This window comes from Galleria mellonella, unplaced genomic scaffold (genome assembly GCF_026898425.1).
Source record: "Galleria mellonella isolate WM207_F2 unplaced genomic scaffold, CSIRO_AGI_GalMel_v1 utg36, whole genome shotgun sequence".
In the NCBI taxonomy this organism is placed as follows: domain Eukaryota; kingdom Metazoa; phylum Arthropoda; class Insecta; order Lepidoptera; family Pyralidae; genus Galleria; species Galleria mellonella.
The window spans coordinates 4130971-4152577 of NW_026442086.1; the positions used below are offsets into that span (position 1 = coordinate 4130971).

A 21607-nucleotide genomic window follows, 5' to 3' on the forward strand; every position below is an offset into this window, starting at 1 on the left:
TTGTCATTTAGGGTTATAAAAAATCTTTTTACCAATTTAATAAGGTTAATTTATATAATTATGTTATTAAACACGTGAGAAAATAATTTTGTTTATAATTTTTTATGTTAGTTACGACACATCAAGCTTGTTTACATATATTTAATGCCTAATATAATATTAATAAATAAGAGCACTTACTTAAGTATTTAAATTTATTTTACAAAAGTGACAATACATCTATTTTCCTCAATTTTGAGGTATATAGAAAATAAACACATTTTGAAAGATTTCAAGAAAATTAGACGTATTAGTTGTGAATGACGTCAAATTTTAAGGAATCCTAAATCGTATAAAAAAATTGAATGAAGTTTCTAATTCGATCATTCGGGCCAATAATACAAGAAAAAATGGTTTTATCTCTGTCCTCTTATGAATTATTTTTACCTTACGCGAATAAATAAATTGTTGTAAGTTGCCAAGAAATCTTAACCATGTATGGATACCATTAGAAGCATAAATATATAGAATAATTATTTATCTGTGTAACTTGACCGTATATCTGTACCCAATTACTCATTGTTTATGGGTCGTTTATGGTTTGGAAGATGGTATAATATTTTTATTTAATAATGAAAATATAATATTATCGGCATGAAAAGGACATGATATTTTAATTTAATGGGTAATTCGCACAACAAGAGCAACAATTACAGAAATTTCAAGCAATCCACAACTTCGGAGCGTGATAGACAATCCTACAATAGCCAGGTAAATCCGAAGAAATTATACGAAAACTTGCTAATGTCATCCCCAGCTGAATTCACGTAATAAACATTTTCTTACGTACATAATAGAGGCGCGGTTCTTTGTCTAATATCGGCCTATTCAGTGTACGTCTTTGTATTAAGTATGACTAGTAAGCTGATATTTGCTAATGATATTTTGACAGTTCTTTGTTACCTTTTGAAGTGAGCATATCTTTTTTTTTGTGTACAGTTCAGTTTGTCCCATTTCGTCGGTAACCTCAGCGGACGCTCCTTCCAGAGCGTTACCAGTAACCAGTCTGTTTATAGCGCATCGCGTCCTTGGTCTCGGGTCTCCAGAAGAGGGCAAGTCTCTATTTTAATTTTTTTTAAGACCTATTTGTGTTGTTTGCACACAGAAATTTAATATCTATTATCTATAGAAAGATGCTTTATTACTACAATTACATTCCATGTGTTATTTTTGCTAATTTTTCTGTTGTATTACATACCTCACCTAGAATTATTATATATAATTATATATCTAATAAATTTTGACAAGGTTACTAATGCAAACATTAATTTATGAACTATACAAATTATAAATAAATATTATTATAAACAAATAAACAACCACTAGCATATCTAATCTATTATTCTAATAAAATATTTTTACTTGTTATATTAACTTTTTATATATTTTAAACTTAGAGTGGCAATAGTGTATTGTGTCGTCAGTAAGTATATATATACTATATATACATAAATACATAGTATTGTTATTATATAATAATAATATCATTACCTATTTTTTGATAAATACATTTTAAATTATTATTGGACTATATATTTCAGTTATATGATTGATAATGGAACATGCCCTCCATCTTCACTTATATCTGTGTAGTCACTGAATGAATTAGGATGAATAAATAATAACTATTATTTCATTTGATCTAATATTACATTGTCAATTATATAATTATAGATAAAATATAATAATATATATTAATGTTTTTGAAAATGTAAATATTTAATGTCTTGTTGAAACTTTTTTAAAGTTTTTACAATAAATATTTTACTAACCTAATGCCCACCTAGATGCACATTACATAGAGGAAATATATTATTAATGGTATAGGGATAGCATTAAGATATTACAAATTTTACTATAGTCTCTGTGTTAATCTTAAGGAACAATGGTCTAAAAACTACTACCAAGATATAGTTGAATTTATAAACTCAGTATAGTAGTAATATTATATATATTTTTTTATACAACTTAGAATGGCAAACAAGCTGACGGCCCACCTGATGGAAAGTGGTAACCGTCGTCTATAGACATGAGCAGTACCATGGACATAATACAGTATTTTTCTTTTCTTATATAAATGTAATTTGTAGTAGATACATGTTGTGTTGTATATGTATAATAAAGGAAAGCTTTTATATTATTTTTCACATATTATGTAGAAAATATGTATTATATACTATATTACTATTAGATAATGTAGCTTTCTATAAGAAAAGAGTTTTTAAAATTAGTTGAATAGTTTTTGAGTTTATCCATTATAAATAAACAATTAAATCTTTCCTTTAATAATATTAGCTTTAATGGCATGTGACTACATAATCATGGAGTGAACACAGAAGAGAGAAAATTAAGTTTCAAATTTTTAATACTTAATTTAAACTTACTTTGATGTTGTGGTTAAGTTAGTATAATTAAAAGATTAAGGAATTAATTATTTAGTTCTTTTAATATATAATATCATTGTTTTAGGTGGAATGAGGCAACACTGAGGAATCCACTTGAAGCAAGTAAAACAGCTTGGCCAGTTGCTCATAAAGAATCCATCTTCCTGCCTGAGTTTCCCATCACCACTGATTTACTGCAACAAGACTTTCATATTGAGGAAACTATAGCCAAAGGTGCTTTTGGTCAAGTCTACAAGGTGAAGAAAGTGAGTGAAGATAAAGAATACGCTCTGAAAGTGCTCAGCAAGGCACAGGTAAGATTATCAGTCTAATATTATAAAGATGGAAAATTTCATTTTTTGTATGTAACAGATAAATGTAAAACAAATCTTAACTGATTTTTAAAAGTCTTTTACATATAAAAAGCTACTTTATCAGAGAGTGAGTTGTTATTTTTATAAAATTTATAATTTTACTTCTATATTATGAATTGGGAGTTGATTATTTTCATTTTCATGAAAAATTTGGGGAGCTTGTTTCCTAATAATTCCTCTTGTGTAATTTTCCATGTTTCCTATAGATCTAGAAGTACATTCATTTAGCTATTGACCTAGCAAAGGCCATTGCATTTTACAAGGCTTCTATTACTACTACTTAAAATTTGTCACAATTTAATATTTTGTTCCATAAAATAAAAACAACTTTAATCTTGACAATATAGCTTAGTATGAAACCAAAACAAAATTAAATGCTAGTGATTGCAAAAAGAATAATTATTATTATATAATCATAATTAAAAATATGAACCTCCACTTTTATGTTAAAAGAAGACCCTATGCATCCTTAAAAGAAGATCCTTTGCATTACAAGTTCCACACCAACGCATTTGATTATGTTCACAGAGGATTATTCTGTGATAGTATATCACTAACGCGTTTTGCGACACACAATCGCAGTTCATCCCAAACGCAGTTCGTTACAAACGCAATTTATCACAGGCGGTGTTCGTTTCATCGCCATATGTATACAAACATATCATCGCTACTCATTTCTTAAACAAACTGAACGGATTTTAAACTAGTTTTTTTTAATGGGTAAAAATGGAATGGTAACTCCGCTTGCGCTATCGGTATACGCTAGCGTCGCATCAAGGGGGGCACCACGTGGAGGTCGACATGTTAGGGTATATTGTTAGCAACAGGGCCGCTCATCTCCTTTACTAACAATACCTTTCTCCACACCACGTGGAGATTAACCTCATGAGTATATGGCTAGTTATGTTCCCATTACTAAGAATCTCTTATATCACATTTCGTGGAGAAATACGCATATGACGAGCTACGAATATGACAGATTGCGTAAATAACAAGCTACGATTATGACAAACTAGGTAAATGATAAGCTACGTTTATGAAAAACTGCCTAAATAACTATATATACTTGCGTAAATCTTACGCTACTGACCTAATGTGTGTCAATTTGGCCAAATCCTTGTTTGTCAAGGGGCATTTATCCCATGTTTTTTAAAGTGGTTAAAATATGTTTAATATCTTGATCAGTTTATTGAACTTACTAAGACATTTCTATTAGATATTTCTGATTGACGTTATCAACCCTATCGTTCGTGTACTTTATCACTTATTCAGAGCTTATCTTACTGACCTATATACCTAATTTGTTATTAATTCCAAAGTAAGACTTACATTCATTTGATAACCACACACATTTGTTTGATATTTGCATAATTTTGTCGATATATAGCTGAATTTAAATTTATGCATTTACTCAATTTTCAACTTTATTTAGAAAGTACGAGGTTCTCATTTTGTCTACAATTCTTCGTGTGCATGCATATATGTGATATCTTTTCTAACTGTGAACGAATTTTGATAAATATTTTTGCATTCAATAGGGTTTACTATTTTTCTATTACATTTAAAATCTATCATGATTGATTTTTTTTCGTGAAGCAATATCTTAAACTACTGTCTCTCTCGTGAATGCGTGAGTTTTGGGTACGTTTTGTCTAATGTGTCTAGTTTTGTCTTTTATACATTATAAGTTTTAGCCGTTAATTCACTATTTAAAAGTCGTGATTCGTTCAAGATGCTTTACTTCTCAGTACGGCACAAGTCTAACTTTTTCCTTAATCTGCCTAATGTAACTATGCCAAAAATATATAATAATCCGCCATTTTGTGGTAGCGGCTTGTGAGTTTTAATTTTTTTCGATGTATTCTGTTAGCTGAGCTCTTTGATGTTAATATGAAATCAGTAAATTTTTAGCCGGTGGCCATTTTAGATTTACAATAATATTGAATATACGTAATTGCATTGTTATTGGAATGAATGTTTTGTATCAAATTTTAGATCAATAGGTCAATTGGAAAAATATAGTAAGCCAAATAAAACAAATTTAAAAATAGCTACGAGGATTCGATTAGGCACATAAGCTTATTCAGGAAATTTAATTGCCTGCAAACGATTAGTAATGAGAGCTGACTCTTTTCAGATCGTAAATCAAAACGCCATACGCCAAGTGAAAGAAGAGGCCCGAATCCAGACAGCGTGTGGTCACCATTCCTTTATAGCAGGGGCTGTGTCGCGGTGGCAGACAAAGAAAAGACTTTATATTGGTAAATATAATTACTTCCATACTTTTTTATGTTTTTTTTTTTTTTATAAAATTACATTCTTAAAAAATATTCGATTTTGTCTGGTAATAATAGAAATATTATCCACATGTCATGTTATGCCCATTTAGTCTCGGCATAGACTAAGCCACCCTTTTCTTTTCCGTGAGTGTCGTAAAAAGCGACTAAGGGAGGGCGAGGGATGGGCAATAGCATCCCTTTTAAAACATCTCTAAAGCTTGACTTCGATTACCAATCCGCCTGCCAAGCGTGGCAACTACTGGCAAATTCCCCCAAGGGGAGGTTTATGTTCAGCAATGGACAGTTTTTTTTATGGTGATAATGGAATGGTAACCCCGCTCGCGCTATCGGTGTACACCGGCGAGGCACCAGTGAGGGATGATAGGTGAGGATAAAGCAGGTCAGTTAGCCCATCGTGACGAATTCAACAAGAATTGTTCGCGATGGTTTCCAGGTGGAACCACGTAGAGGTCGACCTGATAGGGTGTATTGTTAGCAATGGGTTCATTAGACCCCATTACTAACAATTCATTTCCCCCCTAACAATGGACTGTTAAAGGCTGATATGATGATGACTATGATTCCACGTGTATTATTATCGTATCGTGTAGTAATACCAGAATTAGTATTATATTAATTTTATCAATGTATAAAAATGGTAATTTTTATTAAAGAGTGTCGAAAATTCAAAAGAGACAGATTTGATGTCAGTTGAGTAGGCTTTATATTTTTTGTCTTTTACGACTTATGTTTCTTAGAGAGAATGTTTAGTATCACTGGTAGAGAATTCTTTCTAAAAAAGATGCGAATGATTTTTATATTTCATCCTGTAGTAATAACTATTATTAAAACAGATTTGTTTACAATCTCTTTTCAATAGTTATTTTTTACGATTCTACTGTTGGGTACGGAATTTCACTAAGAAGAACCCGCAAGAAATTCAATAGTAATCCCCTTATTCATAAAAACGACAAACCTCTCATAAACCCATTTTTACTATTGAAGTGTTTTGTTTATGTTGCACTTATTTCTCAATTTGTAAGACAGTGGCAAAACAATTAATAGGTAAAATAGGTTTAAAGGTTGTTTTCTTTTTTAAAAATAAGGGGTTGCTCTTTTCAATTTATTTATGTACGTTATGTTGGAAATAGATAGTTATAAAATATAAGAAATTGGTACTTTTGCAGTAGTCATGGCAACTATCTAAGTAAAATTGAAAAGGCTTTGCTATTTCCTTATGGGTTGAATTATGTAGCGAGGCTGTCTACCTAGATACATGGATGTACACCTGTGTAATGAATTGTCAATAAATACATTTTACAAAAACAAAGGCTCTCGCTATATCTGTATATAAAGTGTATAAAAACGCGCCTCTTTCGAAAACGATCCACTTTTGTTCCAATTTTGAACTACTTTTGTAATCGTTGTCAATTCGTCTCTGTTTTTTCTATGTGCCTGTATAACGCGATCTCTTTGCTCGCTGTACACCAATTTTAATGATTATGTGTAATGAATGATAAAACGAAATTTATGTATACAAACAAATATACCAAGCAAGTAAAAGCAAATTTATATATCTCTTGCTTCGATAATTTGCCACATGCATATACACTGATAACTTATCACACTAATATCATAATAATGACTAATGAATTATATAAAAGTATGGTCTGCTGACCCTTAAATCCTGTTGCAAATTGCATTATCTGACAATTGTAAGAGACTTTTGATAGTCACTTGTGCAGCTGACGCTTATCTTTACTCTAAATATATTTGTTAAAGGAAGTCATGGCCGTTGACTCAAATACAGGAGTTCATTGCGCGTCGTTTAATCCTCATTTACACGGATGGCAGTTTGGAGTGACCTTCCTTTGCCTGTTTACGACAATAATTTACTCATTTCATAGTCACACGCCAATAAATGAACTCTGTTGTGCTACAATAAAGATTGATTATTTTGAATTGTGTATATCGAATTACTCTAGGAAATTTAAATCTGGTATGTGACAATCATGTATCTGAATTGTTAATGGACTAGGCATTTTGTTCTCAAGTAAGTAATAAAATATTTAAAACAAAATAAGTATAAAATGTGTATCCTTATCAGTACATTATTGTATTTCTTTTTTTCTCTCGTATTTGAAACTCTTTTTGTCCAAGGTATTTGAATTGATAATGCATTTTCAACTAGTTTTTATGAAACGGTAATTTCTAATCGTGATTTCTAATTCACCCTTAATGATTTTGTTACTCTGTCCACAACTTTTAATAATACGGTTTTTATATACGAAAACGGTCATTAGTTGTAAATTGATAAATAAGGTCACACATTATGTTATTATTATTGTATTTTTCAAGATAAAGTTCAATGTGTATATGCATAATCAATTGTCAATTTTAATGATAAGGAATAATTATAGTTAGTATAGGTTAGGATTATGTTATCTTTTATAGGCTAGACGTCCAGTGGACGAGGTCAACACGCTTGTGTCACCTAATGTCGCTATATTATTTGACGTACGTAAATTGATTTTTAGAAATAATTTATTTCAATAAATATTTTTTGTACTGTACTGTATTAGCTGTTAACTGCCCATTTCTGGACATAGGCGTCGGCTATAAGGGGGTTCTGCAAATAGTTGCCACGCTTGGCAGGCAGGTTCCCAACTGCAGTTAGGCTTTGGTATTGTTTTAAGAGGGACACTGCTGTCCATTCCTTGACCATTAAATTTCCTTAGCAGCCTCTTACGACACCCACAGGATAGTATGGGATGACCCATTCTATGCTGAGCTTACACAGACAATAAATAATACATTCCCTAAAAACAAGCGATTCAACCCATCTACGCACGTGTAAATAGAATTTTCAATAATAATATATAGCCTATATTACTTGCTGATAATGTATTTTTACTTACTCTGTATACGTGAAAGAATTTTTTAAATCTGTTGAGTAGTTTTTGATTTTATCAGTTATAAACAAACAAACAATAAAATCTTTCCTCTTTATAATATTAGTATAGATAAATTAATATATATTTACACATTATCTGCAGTGCCCGATTTAACTGTTTTGGCTCTCTGGACAAAAGTATTTTCCGCCCTTAATAATATTTAATTATGTTAACCTACAATATTTTCCTGTTCTTGGGCACTTGCCCGGCTGGCGCCTCCCTAAATCGGCCTGATTGCCTGAACTTCGTCTAGGAAATTAGGTAATGGACATGTAAATGGGGTACTCAGAACACCCAGACCCAGCCAACTCATAAAAGTCCGTTTGATTAACTACCTAAAATAAAGTAATTTAAGATTGTGTTTCATGAAAACCCCAACTTAAAATTAGTTTTCAAATAAAAATCGTGTCATTTTTATTTGAAAACTAATTTTGTTAAAATTTCTATGGAATCAATTTGATAGTGTATCCTTTCACATAAAAAAATAGTTTTCAAAATCGTTTTACCAAATGTAAAACAATGACACCCGAATTGAGAACCTCCTTTTTGGAAGTCGATTGATAAGATATCTTAAATTAAAGGCAACACGTAAATAATACGTATAAAAGGCAAACCGTCTAATGTCTAATGACGTCACACACGTTGATAAGATGAAGTTGCATTCAAATCTATTAAATAATTTTTCAACCATGAAGAAGGTAACGGACAGACAATTATGCGCGCGTGTAAACACGCAAATGAATAGATAACATGAAAATATTTTTTATTTTCTCGGAGTACCGTACAAAGTAAAAGTGCAAATGTAGATTGGTACTTGGGAAGATCTAGATTGATCTACTATCACAATCAAATGTATTTGATTTCCAAGATTCTCTATGAGGAACAAGTCACTAATCATTGTTATTGAAATACAGGGCATACAAGTTATGTATTAGAAGTTGTTTTGAAATTGGAAGTAATAAAAAGTGCTATGAGGATTGTGAGGTATTTGAGACAGTTGTCTTTGTGTCTACTTCATATACTAGTCAAAACACAAACGCGTCGAGTTCGCCGCACTATAATTTGTAGATAAGGGATTTACTTTTACTTAGATTAAAAGAGAGCCAATGTCATGACATAGAGCGATATATATAACTCATTATTAACTACTTAATGTACCTTAATTGCAATTATCATACGAGCACATTAAAAATACATTAAGACTAATAGTCGTAATGAACTTTAATTTGTTGTTTTACAAGAATATTATCAATATATCGTCTTCATTAAAAATGCATAAATAACAACATTAAATACTGGTTTGAATTAGGCGCTTGCATTATTTTTCGGTTTTGAAATTTTATTATTTAATACTGGCTGGCTAGGCAAACACCTACTGCCATCTACTTGATACATTTTTGTCTTTCAAGTTGGAGCATCGAAGACACATTTACATAATTTATTAATATCGTTATTAATAGTTTCGGAGATAAACGCGAATGAGCATCCTGACACAGAATTATTATATAGCCCCATATTTAAAATAAGCTTGCAATAATTTAGGTATGGAATATACAAAAAATGAAAAGATTTGTATGATGTATGTTCATGTATTCATTATACCGACTACTTACGACATATGTACTATTATTGTATATTTATTTTTAAAGAATTATGTAGTAAATAATTAGACATTCACAGAATTATGTTAATTTCGCTTTAAAAATATTATTATGTATATATATTCTATGAATAGAAAACATACTTTTATTGTGTAATTCTTTGGTATATCCCCGCATAAAAAATGTTAAGGATTTCCGCGTTTTGAGAACATTTTATGTACATAATTATAATTTTATATAAATCTCTTTAGACGTGGATCGCTTCAAGCTGCTTGATTTATATCAATCAATCGCACTATACTTAATACAAATTTACTTCACTTGTTGTGTACATTCTTAAATTAATATCCTCTGAAAGACTTTAATTTTTAATTGGAAATGATAAACAATGTAGTATCCCATTTTTAATAAGAATAAAAAAAAATTATCTGAAGAAATGAAATATCTATAGGAGACAGTAACCACTTTTCATTATTTGAGCCGTCAGCTTGTATGCTATTTATTCCCAGTAGCATAAATATAATAACGGATTTACGGCTAAAATATAATTTGTAAACAGAACAGTTTATAATTTCCTTTTTTTTTTTTAGTTTCAGAATACATTCCTGGCGGTGAACTATTAAGTCTACTAGATAAATACGGAAAGTTACCAGAGGAGCTTGTGAAGATATTCGTCGCCGAGATCGCTATTGCTTTAGGTAAGACCATATGCTAATAAATCGTGTTTATTAATAAACGTTATCAATTTCGGTATCGTTGTTGATAAATAAATTTTCCAACATCAAATCAATTCACACATAAACATTTGTATGTAAGTAAAACTTTATTTATGAATCTTACTTTTAGCTACCATCAATCGTGACATATGACAATGACATAGGTACTGCATACATTGCACACACTGAAAAAAAAAACAGTCAAAAACAAAACATATTTTACTTTTGGATTTTCTAATTTTAAAATAGATAATATTGCTACACAAGGAAACTATGCAGTTTCCTTACATACATACATATACGCACAAACCCAGAGAGAGAGAGAAAGCGAGAGAGAGAGAGAGAGAGAGACCTATAATCGAGTAGATATTTGTTACATTATCTACCAAATCTATCTATAATAAATCTATCTACCAAAATATTTCTATCGGTCATTGCATAAATACAATATTTAGATTAAAATTATTTAATCTACACCCATATCATTGCAATACAAGGCGAGCATTGCATCACGTAATTTTTATATCTATTATACACGACTAGCTGTAATTATCGCCTGTGTCTGCGTGAACGAGGATAAGTTTCCTCTATGTTAATCGAGGTTATGGTCCACCTATGTAACAAACTTCTGTCAAAACAGTTTACAAATTTTCACATAGATACAGTTTTACGAACTTTTTTTAAAATGATAAATTTCTTATTCTAATTCGAATTTTTAATTTCTTTATATGCTCTTTTTATACTAGAATACGTAAATACACACTACAAGATATTACGCAGATAATAATACAATTAAAAACGAATAAGTTTTTTTGTCCAACATGATGTGTAACTGGGTCATGTTATTTAGAAAAGCTTATTTAACGACGTCCATTGACAACTGAAAACAGAAAGACAGACGCGCACTTTGGACCTTTAATTATACTATCATCATTATTTTAGCCATCTTATCGTTTCTTTAATGATAAATTTTATGGTAAGTATGTACATATATGTATATAAATGTAATATAGTTTTTGTGCACCAGAAGCGAATATTAGAGGTATCATAATTGTTTATATTGCCCTATTTATGTACCACAAAGGTTATGTGTTAATTTTTAATCACTTAACATTACGTATACTCGTATGTAGATTAATTTTAATCTGTCATAATCATAAGTATGTACAAGAAAACCAATAAGGAAAATAAAACAATATGAGCGAAAAAAGTGCGTGAACAAAACGGCAGTTGGACATTGATAGCTAATATGCAAGGTTGTAGAAAGTCTGGTAGTAACAGTGGTGGTTAATCTTCGAGTGTTGTAGATACATATACTAATGGTAGCGGAATTAATTTTTTTTTTTTTTAATTAAATCAAATAACCAGTGATATAGACTTCCGCAAGATAACACCTAGTTCAGTAAAATATTTGTAATAAAGAACAATTAATCTCTTTGAGTTGTAGCATAATGCGGGAGATAGGTCATTAAAACTATAAAAAAAAAAAAAAAACTATGTGCAACATTTAGATACTTTGAAACACTTTTTCGTGGGACAATATGAGTTATGATTTATTACACAAATTTTAACTCCAAAAGTGTCACTACATTCGCATTCCTTTTTTCAAAACAATGTCGGTATCAAACATATGCTAAAAATGCCACTCAAACATCGTTCACAGTACAAAATAAATAATACAAAAAAGTATAACGTTTTAAAAATAGTGTCGTTGTTAATAGGTAATTTTTTAACCTGCTAATAAATTTAGTACAACCTATTTTAACATGAAAGATAAGATCAGATATCTCTGTTGCGTTTATCAAAGTTTAAAAATAGCTATAAAAACAATAGCTGAACTTTAGTAACTAAACATCACGTAATTTGCTAATTTTATATAGGTACTTTGCGTTTCACGTTTTAATAAATTATTAAAAAATTGATAGTTGAAGTAGTAACTGTAAAGATTTGCGCTATACATAATTATATCGTGAAATAGCATTATTTACGATTACGTCTCCAAGTTGGGGTTAAACTTAATAATATCTCAAAACAAGACTTGTGCACTTTTCACTTCATAATATTGTTATTTTTACTTATCGCCTATTGTCTACATTATTATTATATTTATTTACTATATTATTTATGTTAATAATGTATTATGTAATTTTACAAAAGGACTCGACGGTTTTTGTAGCATATGTCGTCGCATGTAATATTCTTAGGTGGCAAAGATTTGCTTCTTGATCAGACTATACTGATATATATATATATATATATATATATATATATATATATATATATATATATATATATATATATATAGAAGTTATATCTATCAAACTTTATTGTACGTGGTGGCTCCAGATAACATTGTGTATTGTAGTGGGGGGGGGGGGGGGAGTCTTTAACGGCTCTTTATCCGCTCTATCGTGGCACCAATGAGGTTTGATAGGTGAGAATGAAAAGGCAGGTTAGTTAGCCCATCGTAATGAATACATCTGGAATTCAACACGATTATTTTCAGGTGGAATTCGACCTGACGTAGTATAAAAATGGGACTGGTAGTCCTTACAGAATGTATAATATAAATCAATTGAATCATATTTTATTTTTCTTAATGTCTACAGATTTCCTCCACAACGCCGGAGTTATATATCGTGATTTGAAGCCGGAGAATATCCTGCTCGACTCCGACTATCACATTCAGTTGGTTGACTTCGGACTCTCCAAGTGGTTGTCCATAGGCTCGCGGACATCTACACTCTGCGGTACTCTAAAGTATATGGGTAAGTTCTAGTAACCATTGTATTTATGTGTCTAATATTGTACTATCACTTAGTAATTGTTAGAGTAGGTATTGTTGTCCAATAGCATCAACTAACTTCTAGTGCACAAGGGATCAGTCTATTAGAATAATATACACTTTGTTATTTAATTTTGAACAATTTTGCTATATCAGGATATCTCTTGCTCTTTGATATCTGCAACATCCTGTTTTTGATAAGTAAATTCTGGGATATTTACACGGATGTACGCTATTTAGTTGCAACTGTGTTAGTACTTTTATTTTTGTCAATACACTGTCAAGCGGCATACTGTAATTAAAACGGTCATTTTCCATTTCAGTGTGGGACTTGACCCGTTACCTATTTTAAGTGTGAAATGGCTCAGTGCAACACTCGCTTCTTCTTTGTATCGGACGTGAAAAGCTTCGGGTGCGCGTAATCGGGTGATCTTAAGTGATTATGTCAATAGTATCAGGGGAAGCGCTCGCGACGGGCCAGTGACCCCGGCACCATGAACGCCCGCACGATAACCTTTGAGCTGTCGATGGAGGGTCGGCAAGTCGACGAGGTGGTTGCTAGCATCTTCCACACGGTCCTCTTTCACCGCTCTAGCGGCAAATTCACGTACAACAGCGAGGAGAGTTATTCCATACGCACAGTCAGTTACGTGGACGTGGACTGCGATTTCATTGACTTCACCTACGTGTGCTGCGAGTCGGACCTCCTTGGGCGGAACGTGAAGCGGGAGATATCGGAGTTCTCGGACCTTCTCCGGGCGGTCGACGCCACCTCTTCGCCTCCTAGGGGGTCCATAAGTCTCGAGTTCTTCCAGAAACGTCGCAACCGTTGGCCTTTCCAGCCCGAATGCGTGCCGTGGGAGGTGTGGACCGTGTTCTGTGAGCTTACGGAGTCGCGCAGTGAACATGAGATGCACAGTAAGCACGAGAGTGTTGTGGAAATGCTACAAGATAAAATAGTGTTCATTACAGAGATAATTAACCGGCACGAATACGTGCCAAAGATGCCGAGTCGCTCGGACGCCGATCTCATCTTCGATACTTCATATTCGGACATACAGCCGTATCTTTTCAAAATCCATTACAACTTGTCCGGCACGCCGCCGGTATCGGTCGGTAACACGGTCCGCAAACTGATACGTGACACGCTGTCCTTGTGATGCATATTGTCTTTCTATTGTCTGTTGTAATTTTACAATGGGTTTTATAAATATTACTACCACTGTTTTTGTGGTTTTTGCTAAATCAAAATTAAAAAAATCGGAGACAATTATCAATTTTGAAGCCTATCTCTTATATAAAAGAGGTGTCAATCTGTTCATAATTTTACAAATGTCTAATATTTACCAGTAAAATTGTCTGTAATTATATGCGACAATAAATAAAGTTTTTCTATGTAAAAATATGGTTATATTCATTGTATGATAAATTATGCAGAATAGCTTTACTATGGTCTTAAATCCAATGAACATTTTATTTAATAGAGAGCCATTTACAATTTGTTTTTTTGCCACATATGTGTTTATTTTATGAGATCGTCAAAAGAGGCATGTGTGACAGAGATGGATGCAGTACAATAGTGGCATAATGCATATTATCCAATAAGATGAAATAGGTCCCTTACTGATATGTATTGATGAGATCCACCTATACAGATGACGTCGGCTTTTCCGTCATCTTATTTTTATTTTACTATACTTATAAATGTTTTAAAAAATCTATTATTTTAATTTCATATTTGTGTAAATAATTATGTAAAAATATAAACAATTGTTTGTTGTGATTAATAATATAGTTAGTTTCATTTCGTACTGATTGATGTAATAATGCAACATTTCCTAATCCTATATATTAGTTGCAATTGTGTTGTTTGTACTTACCAACGCTTTGTTAATTGCACAAAATGTTTATGCATGAGGAATTACGCTTTACCGTTTAAGTTCACTGTTGCGGTTGATATCCTGCAATCCACTCAACTCCAGCTTTATTTTAACACCCTAACGACTGCTAGTTTTATTATGTATTCGTTTATAGATGGTTGTACTTTTAAATAACATAAAATAAATTTTTCGCCTATTGTAATATTAGTCATTATAGTTTAGTTGTAATAGTTTCGGAGCTATGACTCAGATGGCTGGTTGATGTGTCCACTCTTATATGATTTATTTAGGAATTCAAGTTGGTCTGTTGTTTGCGTACTCTTAAGTTTATATAAATAAATGCAAACTTAGACAGGGTTAAGGTTTTAACGATACGTATTGTATAGATAAGTTTTAGGCTTAAAATTAGTTACCTAATAAATGTTGCCCTATAATTTAGTTTTATCTAGTATCTAGCTAGACTTGGTTTTTATCTAAGGTCACCATAGCGATCAGTGTTTTATTATATACCTATTAGGTGGCACGAATATTTATGTATTGTGTGAAAATGATATTGCAGTGTTTATTACTTTATTGATTGCTATGATGAATGTGTGGAATATTGTTCATGCGGCCGATGAATTAAATGCCGTGAATTCCTGTATATCACACTCAGTGTATATAATATAGTATAGTTTGACTATTTGGTATGTTTTTTTTTTTTATTATATTAAAATAATCGCTTTGTGATATTGCTGGCGAAAATTGACAAGTGTGAATAATTATAAATTATGATTTTATTATGAATGTAGAATTATATAGCTATTGAGCCATTAATGAAACTTAGGAATCTAACGACTTAGTTATACATTGAATTGTGTATAGAAAATAATAATGTACAGTATAATTATATGTTTTTCTCATATTTTAATTGATAATTCGAATAATGCATGTGATTGGATTATTGAGAGCTTTATCGAAGTAAATATTCAGCTAGTACAGCATAGTTTGTTAGTGAGATCGTTCTACATAACGTATATGTATGTAATGTTTGTTAGAGTAGCGATGGATTATGCGTGGAGTCTTGTAGTGTATAAGTTACCCTATAAAAGTGACTAGTGCCCTAAATTCTGGTGCGTGTAGCGATTCAGATACGTTTAAAACCTAACCTTAATACTTTCTCATCAGGTTTAGTTTTATTTGGTATCATACTAATTGCAATCGTACGCACAAGAATTCGGCACAGTTCATATTGTTATTACTCTTTTCGTGTTTATATTGGCGGTATAGGCCGCGTTATAGTATTCGCTCATTGGTTCGCTAACCATCTGTTAACCTTGAATCTGTATGTTTCTATTTATATAATGTAAAAAATAAACATTTTAAACTATCTGCAGTCGCAGTATCTACTACGCCGTACTTCGTAAAACCTGGTAGGTATTGTATATTTTTGGAAATGTCTATCTGCAACAGTACTTGTAGTTTCTCATTCATAAAATAATTGAAACGCTTTTAGGTTATTATTTAGGGACGTTAAATTGAGTCCATCCATGATTAACTTCTTATTGTTTACTATCCTACCTCAGTTTGTGACTATAGCTTTAGGGATTTGCATCTTGATCGAAAGATAAAACTCATTATTTGTATCTTACGATGCACAGAATAGAAAAATTAGTTGAAATGATCTCGTAACTTTTATATTACATCTGTTGTCTAGGGCACAGTTACAAAATAATATTTCTCATAATACAATAGCGTCAGGCGTCACAAAATTAAACGTGAGGACTGTGCAATAAATATTTTTTTACAGTAATTAATGCTTTATTTCATAGTGATAAAGATGAATTTTAAACGCTGAAGTTTCTTATATGGAAAAATTTTAACATTTATTTTAAATCTCGTATATTACAATATTTACGCAATATGGGTATCATTATTATAAACTATTTTTAACAAAATGGAACTATTTACAATAATTCTTACGACGATATTAATGAAGTTGATAATTCTTTACTATTATGAATTGATTAAATAGAACAAAAAAAAAAAGCGTTCCTTGCATTTCTTCTGTTTTTCTCTTCTGTGCTATGATTGTTTTCGGATCGGGATTTTATATGATGGCTATTATTATTTCAGAAATATTTATATTGTATCGGAACTCGTGTACTCCGGTTCGAAGCCAATCACTACTTGTACCTACGATAGTACCTATAAGAAATGAATTTCGTCACCAAAGACAAGGCTGTCCCCAGCCCATTATATCTAATGCACTTCAATATTTTGTCCACTGTTCGTATGTTGTTACTATTTATTTATATCCACTCGTAATTCCCATATCATTGAGTACCTAATTGTATATTGTTTTAAAATGTTTACATAAATCTGGTGATGAGACAATATAACTATATATATATATATCTATATTTAATTCTATTCTAATACCTTGATTGTGTGCCTGTTTCTCAAAGTGTGGGGCTATTCTGCACGTTGAAATAAAATGTATTAATTATTATATTACTGCACACAACTTGCTATGGCCTTATTTGACAGATGGTTTAAGATAAAACGTCGTGAAGCATGAACGGCTGTTACAGAGTTTATAATGATACAGAATGTATATGTTGTGATGTATAAGTTCAAAAATTCTGAAAAAAATTTTAGTCTTGTGATAATTTATATTAATAATATGTGAATAAATGATGAAGTATTACTTAAATAGTTTTATTTGATAATAACGTAAAATTAAAATGTTGCAGCAAATGCACAGCAACGAAAAATTCAAATTTGCCGACTAATGGATGTTTTCCCTTTAAAAATGCTAAGGATATATTACTATGAACACTACAGTTTGTTATCATGACGAATAAAAATGTTATAACTGTTTTCTTACTAAAGACTAATCATCGGGTGGATCGTGCTGTCCCCTAAATTGTCTGATACCCATTCTAGTATTAGAAGCGAATCTTTTAGCTATGGGCAGACGTCTAAGAATATGTTTTACTATTTTACCTATTTTAAGAGGTCAAGCCTCTTATAAAAAAATTCAAACGTCGAATAAATTTATTTTAGCTACTGAATTGTTTTGTCTTTCATTTGCGTTTTTCAGTATAAAAGAAAGTGACAAAATACTTGAATAGTTAAAATTGACTTGACTCATGAGCAAAATCATAGATAAAATATACATATCTGGCAATACTTTTTCTATAGGTATTACTCTATTGGCTGTAGAGTATCACATTCAAACTTTGCATACTTAAGCTATACTTCAAATTACAAAACCTACCCAATAATATGTCCCTGGTTAAAATCCGAATCGATAAGACCAATTTGGTACATATATAAAAAGAACAAAATTATACTAGTACTTATCAAAGAAGGTTATTGCACATTCGCTAGAGGGAGAATTTATGCAAAAATCGTCTATATCTCTGTCCTACGCGTGTTTCTACAATTAAACAGCTGTACTTGTTTGGTTGTGTTTCAATTTAAATGGTGGTATAAGATAATGAAATTACAGGCTACCGTGGCACCTTACCGTACGTAATACCTTAGTTCTCAAGAATAGTTACACAAAGGATGCCATAGGATAGCTGAGCCATCAATTTATTTGCTGTTCCATCTTATATAAAAAGTACAAACATATATTTCTTTTAAAATTAAGAGCGTTTTAATGAAGTATAGCAACGCCGCAATTATATGTCAATTAATTTTTTTTTAATGTTTTTGATTAACGAATTGGAACGTAAATCATGTAATATTCTTAGTACACTGATACTGAAAATTTTGATTTTTATATTAAACATTTATTTTAAAGATTTCAAAGGATTTATATTCTATGATTAAAGTTTACATCACTAGTAGAGCTCTTTTTAAATAATCAGTCAGAAACATTGAAAAATATAAATTTTAAAATTTGGCATATAATAATAGCGACGTTGCCACATTTTGGTAAACAAAAACGAACTTTTAAGACTATCTGTAAGGTTTCACAGTGCTTCTTGCAACACAATTCAGTAGTGGAAAGTTGCGAAGAGGACTTCGTGTGCTACACGACATCAAGATGTTCCTTCCATCGAAAGTAAATATCCATATAATTTTTAACATAATTTATTATTTTTAAATTTAAAGTATGAATGGAGGAATGCTAGGTGCGTAGAGCACATGAAGCGTGAATGCTTTGCTTTCGAATAAATATTATTATAAATACTTACATTTTTAAATATATAAAGTAACTATTTTATGTTTTTATTTGTCGATAGCTCCAGAAGTGCTGAGCCGGGAGCCATATGGGCATGCTGTAGATTGGTGGTCCTTGGGAGTTATTGTATGCCGCATGCTGACAAATGAGGTAAATTAAATATTTATTATTTTAACATTTGTCTAAATACAAAATATGATATCTTCGATTCAGTAGTTGACCGTGTATTGACCTACTAGTGAGGATTTTGAATTCTCAATTTTGATGTAACAATCTCTAAATCTATCTTAAAAATTAAAATTTTTATGTTATAGATTAGCAAAACCATTACGTTATGGAGTATTTAGAACTAAATTTAACGAAGTTTTATTTAACATCTTTACTAATATTACAATAATTTGTATATTGTAATAATTAGTATTTTATGTTAATAGGCAAATTTTTGATATTTTGGGTTATATTATTTTAATTTTAGAAGTGATCTCTAATTTTGCCCTCTATAGGGGGTTTTTTTTAAATCAGTTGAATATGTAGTTAATCCATTACAAATATACACACAAAAATCAAGTCCTTCCTCATTATAATATAGATAATTTTCGTAAAATAAGAAAATGTGTTATATTAAAAAAAAAAACTCATTTTCTTGCTTCCCAACAGAAATAGGTATAATAATAACATTACTTTCTATGCCTTACTTATGTATTTGATATGAAACTGGAATTGATATAAAGCTGATTTATTATTAGGATCTTTTATTTACTTTCCGAATTGAAAATTGTTTGATATGGTCTATTGACATAATCTCACTATGGATGCATTGCATACTTATTTTTATTGACAGTTGAAATTTTCAGCAATTGTTTATTTTGTCTATTTCTTTTGTTTCACTAAACGAGTACCTAGCTTTTATTATATATTAGCGGCCCGTCCCGGCTTCGAACGGGTGGACATTTTTACATTTTAAAAAGTGGCCATTAAGGCTGTACACGTGACGGAAGCTTAAAAATAGAGTAACTTCTCCCGTTTTCCCAACATTTCCCTTTACTGCTCTGCTCCTATTGATCGTAGCGTGATGAAAAGTATACTATAACCTGCCCAGGAGTATGAAGAATAATTGTATTAAGTTTCATTAAAATCCGTCGAGTAGTTTTTGTTTCTATAACGAACATACAGACAGACAGACAAAAATTTTACTGATTGCATTTTTGGCATCAGTATCGATCACTAATCACCCCCTGATAGTTATTTTGGAAATATATTTCATGTACAGAATTGACTTCTCTACAGATTTATTATAAGTATAGATTTCCTTATATTTAAAAACGAATCCTTCTTTAATATGTTTATTATTGTTGCTTTAAAGGAAGACTGGTTGCTAGATGGTGGCTGTTATATTTACGATTTGAAATTACTAACTTTCCACCTTGAAAAGGACAAATAGACGTAAGTTTGCTTCAAATTGACCAAATTTGGATCAGTTTGATCACTTACATCGAGTTTCGTATAGTTCAAAGATTTTGGTTCAATTTGGTGAAGTTTCGCCAAATATGACCAACTTTGGTCTAGTAACTCTGCTTCAATGGAAGTTGGTTGAAAATAAATGTGACAACAACTTGAAAAACCTTGCCAAACTGATATAAATATATCCAGAATTTACTCAAAATTTAATCAAATTTAATCAAAATCAAAAAATGCCATCATTTTATAAATCAGCAAATCGAAATTAATCATAAATGATACCGAGAATTAAATGTAAATACACTATTCATACAATGCTATACATATAATATATATAACCAAATTTGATGATCAAAAATATCTAAAATAGTAAAAAAAAAATAGTTAATAAAACAAATTTAACTAAGAACGATTTTGAGAACAAGAAATTACACATTTTACAATTAGTAATTAAACATGCATGACAAGTATTCAACAAAACCGACTTAAATTGTGGCAAAACCAGTCATTTTGATTGAACTACAACAAACTACTGCACCGATTTTGATAAAAAAATTTTGGGACCAATCTGTAAATTAATCCATTCAGATAAAAAAGAATTTTCCAAATCGGTTTGCAACTAACGAAGTTATAAGGTAACAAAAACAAACACAATACAACCGAACTGAGAACTTTCTTTTTGAAGTCGGTTGAAAAGCTATGCATGCATTTAGTCTTTTACAGGTACCGAACAAATGTATGGTAGTTCGTTACAGTCAGTGAATACAGTTATAAGAGCTCTTACTTGGTGACAAAAAAGTATATGAATCAGATTTAGCTATTTAGGAACTCAGGACCCTATTAAGAGTTCATAATTTTCGTTGATAGTTTATTGTAAATTATATGTTATTATTATATGTTCTAAAGCTCGAAATAATATTTTAGATTACTAATATTTTCTATATATCGCAACAATTTATT

At 30.9% G+C, this 21607-nt stretch overlaps 2 protein-coding genes across 2 annotated transcripts in view; both read left to right on the top strand.

The window, feature by feature from the left end:
* The first annotated feature begins 545 nt into the window (after positions 1–545).
* LOC113520604 (serine/threonine-protein kinase S6KL) overlaps positions 546–21607 on the top strand; it is a 73180-nt gene continuing 52118 nt past the window's right edge. Inside the window, exons 1-7 of the mRNA XM_026905985.3 lie at positions 546–750; positions 979–1091; positions 2509–2737; positions 4935–5058; positions 10222–10329; positions 12957–13115; positions 19251–19339. Coding sequence (XP_026761786.1) covers positions 661–750; positions 979–1091; positions 2509–2737; positions 4935–5058; positions 10222–10329; positions 12957–13115; positions 19251–19339 — 912 coding nt within the window. The 5' untranslated portion in view covers positions 546–660. The remainder of the gene's footprint in view (positions 751–978; positions 1092–2508; positions 2738–4934; positions 5059–10221; positions 10330–12956; positions 13116–19250; positions 19340–21607) is intronic.
* Positions 13487–17701, top strand: LOC113520606 (autophagy-related protein 101). Its single transcript, XM_052897232.1, has one exon. The coding sequence runs from the start codon at positions 13627–13629 to the stop codon at positions 14290–14292; it is 666 nt and encodes a 221-aa protein (XP_052753192.1). The 5' UTR covers positions 13487–13626; the 3' UTR covers positions 14293–17701.